The sequence below is a fragment of the Danio rerio genome, chromosome 16 (genome assembly GCF_049306965.1).
Source record: "Danio rerio strain Tuebingen ecotype United States chromosome 16, GRCz12tu, whole genome shotgun sequence".
In the NCBI taxonomy this organism is placed as follows: Eukaryota; Metazoa; Chordata; class Actinopteri; order Cypriniformes; family Danionidae; genus Danio; species Danio rerio.
In genome coordinates, this window is record NC_133191.1 from 49,843,417 (window position 1) to 49,859,673 (window position 16,257).

Sequence of the window (16,257 nt, forward strand, 5' to 3'; positions counted from 1 at the left end):
GTCCCTAGAATGTGTCTGTGGAGTTTCAGCTCAAATACTGTACACATCTTACTGTAGAATGTATAATTTATTGTTCCATGCTATATTAAAACACAGGTAAAAACATACTATGCTCTCAGTGATGAGCACTGTCGCCTCAAAGCAAGAAGGTCCCTAGTTCGAGTCCTGGCTGGGTCAGTAGGCATTTCTTTATGGAGTTTGCATGTTCTTCGTGTGTCTGAATGTTTCCTCCAAGTGCTCCGGTTAAGGTGAATTGAATAAACAAAATAGGCCTTAGTGAATCAGTGTGTATGGGTGTTTCCCAGTACTTTGTTGCAGCTGGAAGGCACAAATAGAAGACTGGATAGACTGGGGGGGGGGGGGGGGGGGGGTGTTGGCTGGCTGCGCGTTGGGTTTGGTGCGTGAACATACACCAGGTTTCATACAGCCGCTGCAGTCAGACTACCAAAAAAGCTGAAAGACTGGGAGTTTTCCAGGAGACAGAACAAAACGGGAGATGGGTCTGTAATACGGGAGACCCCCGGGAAAAACGGGAGTGTTGGCAGGTATACCTAGTCAGTACCTGGATGGGAGACCACATGGGAAAACTAGGTTGCTGTTGGAAGTGGTGTTAGCGAGGCCAGCAGGGGGCGCTCAACCTGTGGTCTGTGTGATTCCTAATGCTCTCGTAAAGTGAAAGGGACACTATACTGTCAGTGAGCGCCGTCTTTCGGATGAGACGTTAAACCTAGGTCCTGACTCTCTGTGGTCATTAAAAATCCCATGGCTCTTCTCGTAAAAGAGTAGGGGTGTAACCCCGGTGGCCTGGCCAAATTCCCTCCATTGGCCCTTACCCATCATGCCCAATCATCCTCATCCACTGAATTGGCTCTATTGCTGTCTCTCCATTCCCTTGTGAGCGCTATATAAATACACCTTACTTACTATTGGTCAACTAATTTTTTAACACAGTGCGTCAAAGCAAAATAATGACGCTTTTACACCCAATGTATTTGCACTTTGGTGTGTATGCTAACATTGGCACTCTTTGTTTAGCCATGAGTAGGCCCACACGGAATCTGTTCGCGCAGAATTCCACAGATTTCCACAGACTTTTAAGCCCATCATTTATTCTGTTTATTTACTTGTGTAAATGTGTGTAAATTTCAGTCTGATCTCATGAGGAAACTTAAGTATTTAACATTTTGTCAGTTTAGTGGCTACGAGTTCAGTTGTACGAAAATGTACAATTTTAAAAAGGAGGCGTGGCACCCAACCCCACCTTTAACCCCAACCGTCATTGGGTGATGAGCAAATCGTACTAAATTGAACGAATTAGATTGTTCAAATTTATACGAATTAGCCACTAAATGAAAAAGTTCCGTATTGCCGTGAGATTGCATTGGTAAATTAAAATTTATTCAGTTTTTAAATTAATTTCAGTAATATTATTGACTAATTTGAAAATATTTAGAAGATTTATTTACAATATAGTTTGTAAAAGTCATATTTCCTGTCTTTTAGTATATATATTAGTTGATATTATATATTTTTATATATTTAGTATATCTATATACTATATAAGAGACTTATATATTATATAAGAGACTTGTTTTGTTTACCAAATAAAGTGGATCTAATTGAATATGCATTGTAAACATTAAGCACAAGTTAAAAATGTATTACTTTTTATTTCATTTATTAAGATTTTATTTATGATTTAATAGATTTTTAACAAAATTCTGCGCAGAAATAGCAAAAAATGTCCGCAGATTCCGTCTGGCCCTTGCCATGAGGCATTAAACACTGTAAAACCACCTCATTGTGCACTGGTTTTTACACATTAATGAAGCTGAACGTTTCAAAAACCTAACAGGGTCCCTTTAAAGCACAGTGATAGATTACTGTGTGTACAGTCACACTGTGCATGTTTACAGTGCGAGGTTGTGTTTTTGCATGACAAGAGATAACCCGTCATTAGTTCCTCTCTTCAGGCCCTGTTGACCTGATGCAGTGCAGCATCGATCGACCTGCTATTTCCTCATCAGTGCACGGCCACACTCTCTAATAACATTAGCTGTACACCAGTGTGATTTGGCAGCTTTGTGTGCAGCTGTGACTGACCTCTTTGAGCAGCTCTCGGCTCTGAGAATAGTTGTCTTTCTCTGAGAAGATGTCAGAAAGCTCCTCGTATCTCTTCACAGCTTCTCTGTCAGGGTAGAGAAACAGACTTTAGGTTTTTGTTAACATTAAGGCATCACGTTTCAAATGCAAAGGCGAATTGGAATTATGAGTGTAGCCATGGCTATTGTTACAGATAAAATTACACTAAATTTTTTTTTTGGTAAAATAAGAAAAAAAAAAAACTTTTTATAGTAATAAAATGACCTACTGGGCTGATAAACGATATTATATCGAATCGGGATCAAATTTATGTTAATAACAATGATAAGACTTTTGCTCCATATTGATCTAAGAGCCAATCACACAGCAGAAATGTGCAACAATGGGAATCTAAAAGTGTGTTCACATTTGAGATGTATTGAGTTTTCCGCCACCAAAAATGTATCAAATGACAATATATTTTTGTTCCTCAGTCATTGTTGCGATATTCTTAAAAATCTGGAAGCATTTACAACTGATATCGAAAAATATATTGTTATTGTTTAATTTGGAAAATAATTATCAAGATTGCATTTTTGGAAATTCGCCCAGCCCTATGACATGCAGTTGAAGTCAGAATTATTAGCCCCCTATATATTTTTTCCCCTTATTTCTGTTTAACGGAAGGAAGATTCGTTCCAAAACATTTAACAATAGTTTTAAAAACTCATCTCTAACTACTGATTTCTGATTTTCTTTTGCCATGATGAGCGTACATAATATTTTACTAGATGTTTTTTCAAGATACTAGTATTTAGCTTATAATGACATTTAAAGGCTTAACTAGGTTAATTAGGCAAGTTATGGTAATCTGGCAAGTCATTGTATAACGATGGTTTGTTCTGTAGACAATTGAAAAATTATATAGCTTAAGGGAGCTAATAATGTTGATCAAAATAAAACTAAAGACTTTCTCCAGAAGAAAAAATATTCTAAAAAATACAGAGCAAAGATGTCTATTATTTGGGAAATATTTTAAAAAGAAAACCAATTCACAGGAGGGTTCATAACTTTAACTGTATATAAAATTATAATAAATTTATAGTAATTATATATCTAATATTACATAAATCTATCCATATATTTTGGAAATTTCTGGCATATTTTACCTTAAAATAGATTTAATTAATGAATTTATACTTAAATAAAATGATTATTTAACAAAAAGTTTAAAATATGTCATTTGATTTTTTTTTGTATATTATATAATTTATTTACTAATTACATATTTCATTTAAATGAATTACATTTGAATTAATAATTCAAATTATGTACACATTATTAAATACATTGTAAAAAATGCTGTGTTCCACACAATCCCTTCATGTCGTCCCAATGCGAATTGATTAAGTTAACCCAAGTCATAGGTCTCAAACTCAGTTCCTGGAGGGCCGCAGCTCTGCACAGTTTTGCTCCAACCCTATCAAACACAGCTGATCCAAATAATCGAGGTGTTCAAAAGAGTCATTAATACCTTCATCAGTGGCGGTTCTAGTTTAAATGGCACCCTGGACGCATCATCCCCCATCCCCCAAGAAATAAAGACACTGTGTAGTTGACTTTATATGTATTTTAAATATTTGAATGTATATTTTTTAATATATACATTTAAAATAATTATTCTAAATATATTTAAATATATTTATGTATCTTCAATAAATATAACAACTTGTTTATTATTATTATTATTATTATTATTATTATTGTTGTTGTTGTTGTTGTTGTTGTTGTTTTTATTATTATTATTATTATTATTATTATTATTATTATTATTATTATTATTATAAATAAATAAATAATAAATAAACAATAAATAAATAAATAAATAAATAAATAAATAAATAAATAAATAAACAGAAATCAATCCTAAATGTAACTGAAAAACAATGTAAAGACACAACTGGAGTAATATTCTAAGACTTTTACATGAATATTAATTATGACAGTTCTATAGAATACAAAAAATATATGTTTTACAGAATTATCTGTTGTCTTAGACCCGACTCATGGCCGAGAATTAATGTTATAAAGTCTTAGTTACCTCCTTGACTCATTATTCCTCCTCTCTGCTTCATAGTCATGCTTAGTCAAAGAAACATTAACATGTAAACAACCGGAATCAGGCGCATATGAGGCGCGCAGGAATGGCTTTCTGCACACATGCGTCAATTTGTTTTTACCAGCAATGTTTTGGTTGCAAGTAAACTTACGTGTGCAAAAGACGCAAAATGTGAATGGCCGCTAACATCTTGATTCTGGGATAACCACTGTAAATGAATACACTTGCATAAAGTAAATTTTTATTTCAAAGCTGTACTGGGGCACTTTTGTTTTGCACCATCTTCACATGCCACCTCCAGCAAGATGCCACCCTGGGCGATCGCCCATATTACCCATGCCTAAATCCACCAGTGACCTTCTAGCAAAACTGTGCAGAGCTGCGGCCCTCTTTGAACTGAGTTTGAGACCTATGACTTAATGTCTTTTTACAATTTAAAGTTAGTTGAACATAAAATAATTAAGCCACTCCCCCCCCCATTTTAAAAAAAGAAAACTCAAGAATTTTATTGTTTAAGCTCATATTAAATAAGTAGTTTAAACAAACTGCAAAAATATGTATTTTGAGTGTTGTGCTGTACCACGAATTAATGCTAGGAGCAGATACCTGTCTGTCTCCTGCCAGGTCTTCCTCAGTCTGTGAATGGGGTTGCTCTGCAGCGCTGAGAGGATGGCGTACAGCGATGAGAAGTTCTTCCTGGTTCTGCAGGCCTGTGTGAGAAATAAACCACACGCTCATATCTCAGTCCTTCTTTATGAACTGACCATATGTGTCCTACAGAGTTTACAGTAGGCTCTGACCTCTGCAACGCTGATCCACTTCTCCAGCAGTCTGGCCCTCTGCTGGCTCTTCAGAGTTGTCATCCACAGACACGAGGCCGTGACGGCGTTAGCTAAGCGATTAAACTGCTTGATAGTTGCTCTGACTGACCAACATGCTCCTTCCTGACCCTTCTTATCTCTCTGAGACCACAGAGAGCCCAGGCAGTGATGGGGCACCAGCTTCAGAAACAGATCCTTTAGGCCAAACAAAACATTTTGTTTGTTATGGAGAGGCTAATGGGCCAATTAAACCAAACATGTTTTTTTATTCTGAGAATGCAAGGTTGACAAGAAAAAAAGAAGTCCGCTGCGGTTTTTATGTCACTACACTCTCAGAAATAAAGGTTTGCGAGCTGTCACTGGGGTGGTACCTTTTTAAAAGGTACAAATTTGTACCCAAAAGGTCCATGTTAATACCTCAAAGGTACATATTAGTATCTAAAAAGTACAAAAGTGTTCCTCTTAAAAGTTTTAGGTACTAATATATACTTTTAATGTACCAATATGGACCCTTTAAGTACAAATGTGTACCTTTGAAAAGGTACCACCCCAGTTACAGCTTGCGTACCTGTATTTCTGAGAGTGTGGGCAACCACTGAATCAGCTGCGTATTGTACGCGAGGGCTACAGTTGATATTCTTAGCATTGTAATATTTAATAATATTGTGATATTCGCGATTTGTGAAGCTCTGGGATACCTAAACAGAAAACCCACCTCTGCTTTCATTTGATTGGAGAATAAAAAAGACACGATTGATGTAGCACGCTTTTTCTATTAAAAGCTTGCGTTTTTTTAAAGTCCCTTAAAAATCACGTCTCGTCTTCTCCCTCCCATTTGCAGGGTGAGAGGGGAGTTTGAGCTCAGGTAAATCTCGAGAACTCCCCTGCTTATTTATGGCTAATGACAAATTAGGGATTGCTATGAAGAGAAATACTGCTGACTAAGAGCTCATCTATAGTGCCAGTTTGGTTTAGTCAATTCACTTATATCACATGTCTTTAGACAATGGAAGCAAGACGCTACGGGAAGCACTGTGAGAACATGTAAACTCCACAAAGAACTGTCGACTGGCCAGTGACATTCTTGTTGTGAGGTAACTCTGCAAACCACTTGGTCCGTGTCGCCCTATCTAGGAAAAGGGGGAGGAGTAGGGGTGAATGGGGAATTCTTCAAAACGAAGATGACAGAGGTATGAAAACTCTGGTTATTTATGGTGAGTTAGGAATAGTCAGATTGGTGAATCATGTGTTAGCTAATGCAGAACTAGCTGAGGCTAATCATAAGCTCGTCATCCTCTCGAAATTAGTTTATAATTAAACTTCACTAATTTTGGATTAATGTTTTTTTTTTATTGTATTTTTGGTTAAATCTTTTAATAATTGAAAATAGATGACTTTAACATTTTTAAAAACTATATCTAGGTTAATGTTAATAATATAATACAATATAGTTACAATAATTACAATTTTATTCATTTATTATTTTTCTAATTTTTTTTCAGAATTTTGTTGTGTTTTTGTTTTCATTTTGAATCAATCATAAATATTGGTAAACGAATAACTCCCAACAGATTAAAAAAATAATAATAAAGTATTACATTAGTTTAGTTTTTTATTATTATTTTTTATCATTTTTTAATAATTTTGATATGTATTTGGTTTTTTTTTCAACTGCAAGCACACACAGTGCAAAGGCAAAAATGCGAGGTGCACAGGGTGCATAAGCAGCACGCAAAACATTCGCGGCTATTAGAAAACCATTCATAAAAGGCATCTCTCATTGCAAAAAAGGTGCATTCGGTGTGATTTAAGGCTAAATGTGACATCAAAACACAGCAATGTTTTTCTTTTAGGGCCCCTGAAGTTCCTTAGGGCGTACTCACACTATGTACAGTTGGCTTGAACCGGGTCGAAGCACGTTTGTCCCCTCTCCCGTCTCGCACTCACATTGCATTTGCGTCTGAGCGGGTTTACGTCATCGATGATGTGCTGTTAAGTAAGAAGCGATCTCGTTCAGCACAGTGGAGATTTCTTTAGTTATATTGCTTAAGTTGTTTGATATGCGGTGACACTCGGTCAAATACTTCGTTAAACACATCAGCCACTTTTGATGGTCATAAAAAATCATAAAGTCCTCGTGCTGTAGGAATAAGGAGGTTTGCTGAAGGTACAGCTGTCATGCAGTGATGGTTTCCGTCTTTATTAATCCACAACAGTTTGCGGTCATTGAACAGTTTAAAAGTCCCTTAAAAATCACGTCTCGTCTTCTGTCACACTTTGCACTCACCAGGGCTTAATTTGTGCTGGAACCAGCCAGATCTATAACTGGCACCTTTGAAATCTGATCCGGCACCTCATTTTATCGATCCCCCTCCTCAACCGCCCTCTTCCTCTGTCCGCTGTACATTTTTACTTTCTTCCGCAACTCCTCAACCCTCTTCACTTTCGTCCGTGACACCCCTTCGCCATCCACCTCACCATCCCAGCTACCATCGGCTTTCGGGTAACATGCTGGATCCGTTACCCTGACTTGTTCCAACCGGGCCAAAGCTGGCCAAGTGAACCATGCCTAAGCCCAATTCAGAGCACTCACGCTTCTAAAACGATCTGGGATCGTCTGGCATGGTTCGGATAACATAGTGTGAGTACACCCTTAGACTGCGACTTTTAATTTGGAATTCATCCACTTAGGTGTTTTTATTGAACTACTATGCCATTGCAAACTCACCACGTTTAAGATGTGGTTTCTTCAAAATCAATGATCTTCACTGCCTGATTGAGGCACAATATAATGTGGGTCTTACACTAGGGCTGCAAAATATATCATTTCAGCATTGATAGTGCAATGTGCACATCCACAATAGTAACATTGCTGGACATGCATTGTTGAATTATGATTAAAGAGTTTAACCATAATGGAGTGAAAGTTTATGGCTTGCACATGTTTTTAAGGCCTGACAGAGTTTAAAGTATTCAGGCACAAGAAATGTTACCTCTTTGTAACTTTAATAACGTATCATTTTATTGATTTATTTGTACAGTAAAGACTTATTTTACATCAATTATTCAAACTCTGTACCTGAACACTATTTGACTGCCCTGAAAAGCATAAAACACTATTTAATCACACTTATGTCTTTGCTCTTTTGTATTTACTGTATCTATGCTTGTAATTTATTACATTTTATGCATAATTAACTTACCTACAGAATTATCCCAATCAATCTCATTTAATAAATTCCTTCCAAATAGCAGTTTTTAAGTCATCTGCTGAAATTGTATATACTGCAATATCAATCACAGAAAAATTAAATATCGCAATGGAGTTGGATTTTTTTCAATATCGTGCAGCCCTCTCACACCACAGAAGAAGCACTGCATAAAATTCCATTTATATAATCCATATAATTCCAATTATAGACAACCTTACGACTTTATTTATATTTCAGGGGGACTTTAAAGTGTTTTTTCTTGGTTCAAATGCATGGCAGACTCACTGTCTCAATCCTGGTGAGCTGCTCTGCGATCACGCTAGATGGAAATCCCAGGACGCTGGTGGCATCAAAGTCTGAGGGGTTCGGAGGAGACAACAGACCTTTGGTAGGATCTGTAGGAGAAGAGTGAATGAATTGAGCAAAATCAACTACATGCACAGCAATGTGTCTGTAAAACCTGCAGTCAGCTTAAGATTAACTCTATTTTTATATTTTTGTATTATTATACTTCTGCATTAATTTAGATTTTTTTTTATTTAATTTGTTTTTATTAGATTTTTTTTGTTTTAATCATTGTTAAAAATGTTAATGGTTTTAATCATTCAAAAATGCTTGATTGATATTGGCTAAATTAATAACTTTGACACTTTTAAAACATGATAATGTCAATAATAAACTATAACATTTCAAGAGTTCACACTAAGCTGATGATTGATTATAAAGCTTGTTTGGCATGCCGTCCCAGGAGAGAGTCTTGAGCACAAAAGATCCTCGAGATTGGGGCTCCCTCCCATTTGCAGGGTGAGAGGGGAGTTTGAGCTCAGGTAAATCTCGAGAACTCCCCTGCTTATTTATGGCTAATGACAAATTAGGGATTGCTATGAAGAGAAATACTGCTGACTAAGAGCTCATCTATAGTGCCAGTTTGGTTTAGTCAATTCACTTATATCACATGTCTTTAGACAATGGAAGCAAGACGCTACGGGAAGCACTGTGAGAACATGTAAACTCCACAAAGAACTGTCGACTGGCCAGTGACATTCTTGTTGTGAGGTAACTTTGCAAACCACTTGGTCCGTGTCGCCCTATCTAGGAAAAGGGGGAGGAGTAGGGGTGAATGGGGAATTCTTCAAAACAAAGATGACAGAGGTATGAAAACTCTGGTTATTTATGGTGAGTTAGGAATAGTCAGATTGGTGAATCATGTGTTAGCTAATGCAGAACTAGCTGAGGCCAATCATAAGCTCGTCATCCTCTCGAAATTAGTTTATAATTAAACTTCACTAATTTTGGATTAATGTTTTTTTTTTTTATTGTATTTTTGGTTAAATCTTTTAATAATTGAAAATAGATGACTTTAACATTTTTAAAAACTATATCTAGGTTAATGTTAATAATATAATACAATATAGTTACAATAATTTAAATTTTATTCATTTATTATTTTTCTAATTTTTTTCAGAATTTTGTTGTGTTTTTGTTTTCATTTTGAATCAATCATAAATATTGGTAAATGAATAACTCCCAACAGATTAAAAAAATAACTAGAACCTAAAGTTCGTTGACGAACTTTGATGTTGGCTTGAGAAAGCCAACGTGACTGCGCCGGGGACTCAAAGGCAGTTGGCAGGAAGCACAGCGGTTGAGAAGTGGTTGCTAGGCGGTTGCTAAGATGTTGCTAAGGCATTCCTAGGTAGTTGCTAAGGTGTTCTGAGTGGTTTCTAGGCTGTTGCTAGGGTCCACTGGACTGTTAATCGGAAGGCCTCATTTACATTTTTGATCAAATCGAGAGAGAGAGAGAGAGAGAGAGAGAGAGAGGACTGATTTGTTCAGGTTGTTTAATGCAGATCACTATAGTATAGTTAGTATTTATAGTATATATTATAATCTGAACAAAATTACATTATAATAAACATCATATGAAGAAAAATATTAAATTAAAACACTAATGAAACAATAGCACATACATTTAGTTAATTTGTCTATTATTTAATCAATCTTATCAGTTTTGCAGTTAATATAGAGTACAGTCAATTTACAGTAATTTGCAGCGTTATATATATAGTTATAGTTATATATACAGTTTACAGGAAGAAAATCGCATTAAATACAATATTATAGGACGTCTTCATCACGTGGTTAATTCTGACCAATGACGTTGTTCCACCCCACTGGCCACTAACACAATGTTATAATCGTAATATTTAGTTGTCATCACCTGGGTGATTTTATTTTTTTTTTGGTACAGCATAGACCTAAAGCTTGGCTTTCATTGTCATTATCACAAGTGAGGAGAAGGCTTTTTTGCGGTACAGAATATTCTGTTTTGAAAGAAATATCTGAAGTAAACTTATGTTTTTGCCAACATAAAAGGGGGATAAAAAATAATTATTATAACACTAACCATAAATGTGTGTATGTGTGTGTGTGTGTGTATGTATGTATATATATATATATATATATATATATATATATATATATATATATATATATATATACATACAGTTGAAGTCAGAATTATTAACCCCCATTTGATTTTTTTTTTCCTTTTTTAAATATTTCCCAAATGATGTTTTCCCAAATGATGACACTTTATTTTTACTGTTTGTAAATAATTGTTGTTAACATTTTTGCTTTAAAACATTATAATACTGTTTTTGCACAATAAATAAAATGTGATTTAAAAAGTGCAAACATTGTCTTTGTTAGAATTTACACGTGATTACAACGGTATAAAGACGTTCAGGTCCGACCGGACCGAATGGAAAGAAATTGTAGGTTTTGAAGATGGATTATTAGTTTTGTGGCAAGGACATAGCTGTTTTTAGAGGGTTAAAATAAGGATTAAAAATAAAGTTAGAATGATTTTATATTAAATATGTTTATTGTATAATATACGTGAATGTTCGCATGGCTTTCATTTTCATTATCACAAGTAGAGGAGAAGGCTTTTTCACGGCACAGAATATTCTGTTTTGAAATAAATATCTGAAGTAAAGTTATGTTTCTGCCAACATCAGAGGCATGCATTTTAAAACTCACAGGGTAGCAGACAGAAATGCATGCGGGTCGATTCCGACGCGGATGATTCTGCATCCAGATCAGTTTTATTACGCTTTATGGAGTTCACTGCCAGCATAATATGAAGTGCCTCTTAAAGGGCCATTGCTAAATTACAAAGGGCTCAAAAATAGTCTTCTGGCGCCATCTCGTGGACACTCTGACACGCTTTGAGTCTGAATTTTACAAATTTAATATAAAAATAATATTTATAAGAAAACTGTTATTTATAATTACACCAAATAAATATGATAATTATCAGTAATTTCAAACACATCTTTTGGCCAAATTTGAGGATTGTATACTTTTTTATATGCCCCAAATACTCGATACAATTTTTTAATTAAAACATTTTTTATTCAAAAACTACAAATCTTATCGGCATGAGGACATACAGCAACCATCTCATGAGCAGTAGGCAGCTTTTGACCAAATTTGGGGCTTGTAGCATCTAAGCCCTGGGAGGAGAAGCGATTGCTTTTTTAAGTCAGAAGCCGGAATAATAATAAGAATAATAATAATAATAATAAGAATAAGTTTAAGTAGCATTACAGTATGTTGGCTTTCTCAAGCCAACATAATAATAAAGTATTACATTAATTTAGTTTTTTATTATTATTTTTTATAATTTTTTTATAATTTTGATATGTATTTGGTTTAATTATTTAAAATTACTTTAAAATGCTCAATTGATATTGACTATTCACTATATAAATAACTTTAACACTTTTAAAATGTTATAGTTTAATGTAAATAAAATATTACATTCGGAATATTTTTTTTTAATTACTTTAATCATTATGTTGTGTTTTTGTCTTATTTTTTTAATCAATCAAAAATATTTCATTGATATCGACTATATAAATAACTCTTAAATAACACTTTTAAAACTGTATATAGTTTAATGTATATAATATAATATTACATTCCGAATAATTTTTTTTATCACTTTACTGATTTTGTTGTGTTTTTGTCTTATTTTTTTAAATCAATAAAAAATATTTCATTAATATTGACTATAAAATAACTCTTAAATAACACTTTTAAAACTGGATATAGTTTAATGTAAAGCATATGCTGATACATTTATTTATTCATTTTTAATGACTATTTAATAACTATTTTTGTAGTTTTGTCTTAATTGTTTTCAAATCATTAATCAAATAATATACTATTGCATTCATTCATTTATTTATTCTTTTGAACTTTTTAAAATAATTTTGTTGCGTTTTTTTGTTTAAATAACACTTTTAAAAAAACAATATTTGACATAAAGGAACCTGAATATAAATATGATAACCTCAAATGATCATCCATTAAAATTGACAGTATGGGAAATCTCACTGTTGAAACCAGCTAATATTTACCTTTTCCTTCTATATTTCAGAACTCCAGAACACCATATAGACTATTTTGAAGGATGTAAACAAAAACAATGCTCCCAACCTATTTCCTGTTTTACATTTTTCATTTCAATTCATTTGATAACAAGCAGGAAATGTTCATGGGCTTATGACATCCCCACATTGAAATGATCTATAGTGACTGATTCCTACCACCAAAAGAAACCTATTTTGACACACAATGTCTTTTTTTGTCTGTGACAGATGTGCTGACCTGAGAGCGATGCAGACAGCAGGGTTTTCTCGCTCAGCTCCTCTGCGATACGCAACAGTCGGCTCTTGATTTCAGCCCCTGAAGAGTCTGTCGGCAGAAGCGGGGCCAGACGCAGCAGACGGGACGGGTCACTCAGAGAACGGAAATCTTCAGGATAGTCAGTCATCCATGTACTGAACACTGTACACACCGCTCTGAACACAGCAGATCGGCACTTCAACACCACACAAATGCACATTAATCATTTATAAACAGCTGATGTGTCTGCTTCACTACATACTTGTTGAACATCTGACGGCTATTGCTGTGAGACTCCCCAGGAGGATTTTCCAACCTAAGAAAAAATATACATATGGGGATTAATGGCTAATATACAGACAGTAATGATTACAAATAATTATGATTGTAATAATAATAATAATAATAATAAATTAATTAATTATTAATTATAATTAATTAATTATTAATTATAATTAATTGCTTTTTTGTTTTATTTGAAGATTAAGATTAAAATATATTCATTTTATATAAATATATTACTTTTTTACCCAATACTATTTATAAAAAAAAAAAAACAATGACTTTCTACTGTGGCTGCAGTTGCTGTACCTGCATATGAGGATGTCCAGCACTCTCTGGGTGGAGGTGAAGGAGCGGTAGGTGGAGAGGAAGATGGAGATGAAGGATGAGTCGCCCATGGAGAAGGAGTGAAGGAGATGCAGGACCAGCTTCTCCTCTGTCCCGGCTTTGACGTGCTGAGAGCGGGCTGCTGTAGACTGGAAGAGAACCGTGAAGACGTCAAGACAAAACAAACGTTAGTGTGTTTCTCAAAAAGACAAGACTCACCTGAGGGCTGGTGGGGGAACCAGGACCTTGTTTCACCACCACAGTGTAGATGATGCCGTCCTCCTCCATTTCAGACACAGTGGACTGAACAAGAGAGACATCAGAGTGAGTAAATGCTCTTTTGTTTTTAGATGTTTATGACTTGAAGTTGTTTATTGCAAGTGCTAGAATAGTGTTTCTTAATCCCGGTCTTCGCACTACACATTTCTTATGTTTCTCTTTTGGTTCCAGTAGATAATGTATTCACTGACGTCAACCAATTGTGAACAATACATGTACAGCATTTATTCATCATAGTTCAACATATACTAGTTCATTATTAACATCCCAAACTCATGCTTGTTAACGTTAGATAATGCACCTTGAGTTAACATAAACTAACAATGAACAGCTTTTCATTAACTAATGTTAACTAATATGAACAAATACTGTAATAAATGTATTGTTCATCGTTTGTCCATGTAAGTTTAACCCCGCCAGTCCTATACCACCAAACCCGCTCTTAACTGGGATCTCTCTGATGACTTTCCGCATGGGAGTCGGTTGCTCTACCAAGGAGGCTACAGACCATGGCCTTTAGCATCTGTTGCTAGAGCACAATTAGAGATCAGAGGAGTGAGGTTTTACCTGCATAGCACTTCACTAGCTCACCCCCCTAAACCCTACTCCCATCCGGGTCACGGCACCAGTTTAATAAATGTTGACCTCTGCGTTGTGTTTTTTGCAATCTTCACCAACTCAAAGCAATGATACCTTCCAAAAGTGGTTCTCAGTGTATCTTTATTCTGAGAAACAAATGAAATCACATCACGTGAAAGCCAGGGCAATATACTGCAGACAAAACCGTAGCAGCATCAGCCATTTTCTGCTGAACTACGGTAGCTGCGCAAGGACAAAATAAACAAAAAGCATGCATGTTTTAACCACTAGGGGGCACCAAACCATCAATCATGTATACAATCTTAATTTTATGTCATTAATCACAATGAATAAGTCATTTTCTGTTAACACTGTTCCATTAGTAAATGCATTAACTAACATGAACAAATACAACCTTATAGTTAAGCTTTTACGTCAGACATTTGTTGTAATTCGACAACAAGTGCCCTGCAAAGTGGAAAATAACTGCCATTATTTCAGTATAAAGGGAGAATGTTTGATTCAAATGGCATTTTAGTGGAGCAAGGACTGGGATTGGGAAAAGCTGTTTCGGAGAGTCCTGGGTCAATTTGTACAATGTTTCAAGAGTTCACACTTAGCTGATGATTGATTATAAAGCTTGTTTGGCATGCAGTACCAGGAGGGAGCCCTGAGCACAAAAAGATCCTCGAGCCCGGGGCTCCCTCCTGTTTGGCAAGAAGGGAATTTGAGCTCAGGTAGATCTCGAGAACTCCCCTGCTGTAGTAGCTAATGAACAGATAGTGATTGCTCTTAAGAGATAACTACTTACTAGGAGCATGTCTGTGGTGCTGATTTGGATTAGTCAATTAACGCAAGTTCCAATTTTTTTGGACAGTGGGAGGAAACCGGGGTATCCGGGGGAAACTCACATGAGCATGGGGAGAACATGTAAACTCCGCACAGAAACGTTGGCTGGCTTGGTAAGGCCTAGAGCCAGTCACGTTCTTGTTTGGCAGAAAACAGTCAAACTTCTCGCTCTACAAACAAGTGTTTGCATAACTATATAGATATAATAGATTAATCGAATAAGAAAATATCAGTTTGCAACATCAAGCAGTAAAACGAGCAGTTTTTATTGTCTAAAAATAAATTGAAGTGAATGAGACCGGAAGTCTCGAGCCAAAAAGATTCATATGGCTACACCCGCTCATACGCAGAGAATAAGATGAATAGGTTCTCACTGTGAAAACTGGTGTAATTTTTTTATCCCGCCTAGGGCCCCTTCACTCTATGGGTCCACACTGACGACACTCTTGCCAATTTTATGTATCATAATATTATATCTTTTAAATGTATATCATAATATCATATCATTTAAATGTATATCATAATATCATATCATTTAAATGTATATCATAATATCATATCTATTAAATATATTTCATAATATCATATCTTTTAAATGTATATCATAATATCATATCTTTTAAATGTATATCATAATATCATATCATTTAAATGTATATCATAATATCATATCTATTAAATGTATTTCATAATATCATATCTTTTAAATGTACATTTAAAGTCACAATTATTAGCCCTCCTTTGATTTTTTTCTTTTTTAAATATTTCTCAAATGATGTTTAACAGGGCAAGGAAATTTTCACAGTATGTCTGATAATATTGTTTCTTCTGGAGAAAGTATTATTTGTTTTATTTCGGCTAGAATAAAAGCAGTTTTAAATTTTTTAAACACCATTTTAAGGTCAAAATTATTAGCTCCTTTGAGCTAATTTTCTTCGACTGTCTACAGAACAAACCATCGTTATACAATAACTTGCCTAATTACCTTAACCTGACTAGTTAACCTAAT

The 16,257-nt window shown here is 34.9% G+C and overlaps 1 protein-coding gene across 4 annotated transcripts in view; it reads right to left on the reverse strand.

The window, feature by feature from the left end:
* rgl2 (ral guanine nucleotide dissociation stimulator-like 2) overlaps positions 1-16,257 on the reverse strand; it is a 58,587-nt gene that overhangs the window by 21,391 nt on the left and 20,939 nt on the right. For all 4 annotated transcript variants that reach the window (XM_005158384.5, XM_017351361.3, XM_068214008.2 and 1 more), the window contains 8 exon segments: positions 13,761-13,844; positions 13,524-13,690; positions 13,195-13,248; positions 12,915-13,108; positions 8,520-8,629; positions 5,002-5,217; positions 4,808-4,911; positions 2,104-2,188 (listed from right to left, as the gene is read on the reverse strand). In XM_005158384.5, coding sequence (XP_005158441.1) covers positions 2,104-2,188; positions 4,808-4,911; positions 5,002-5,217; positions 8,520-8,629; positions 12,915-13,108; positions 13,195-13,248; positions 13,524-13,690; positions 13,761-13,844 — 1,014 coding nt within the window.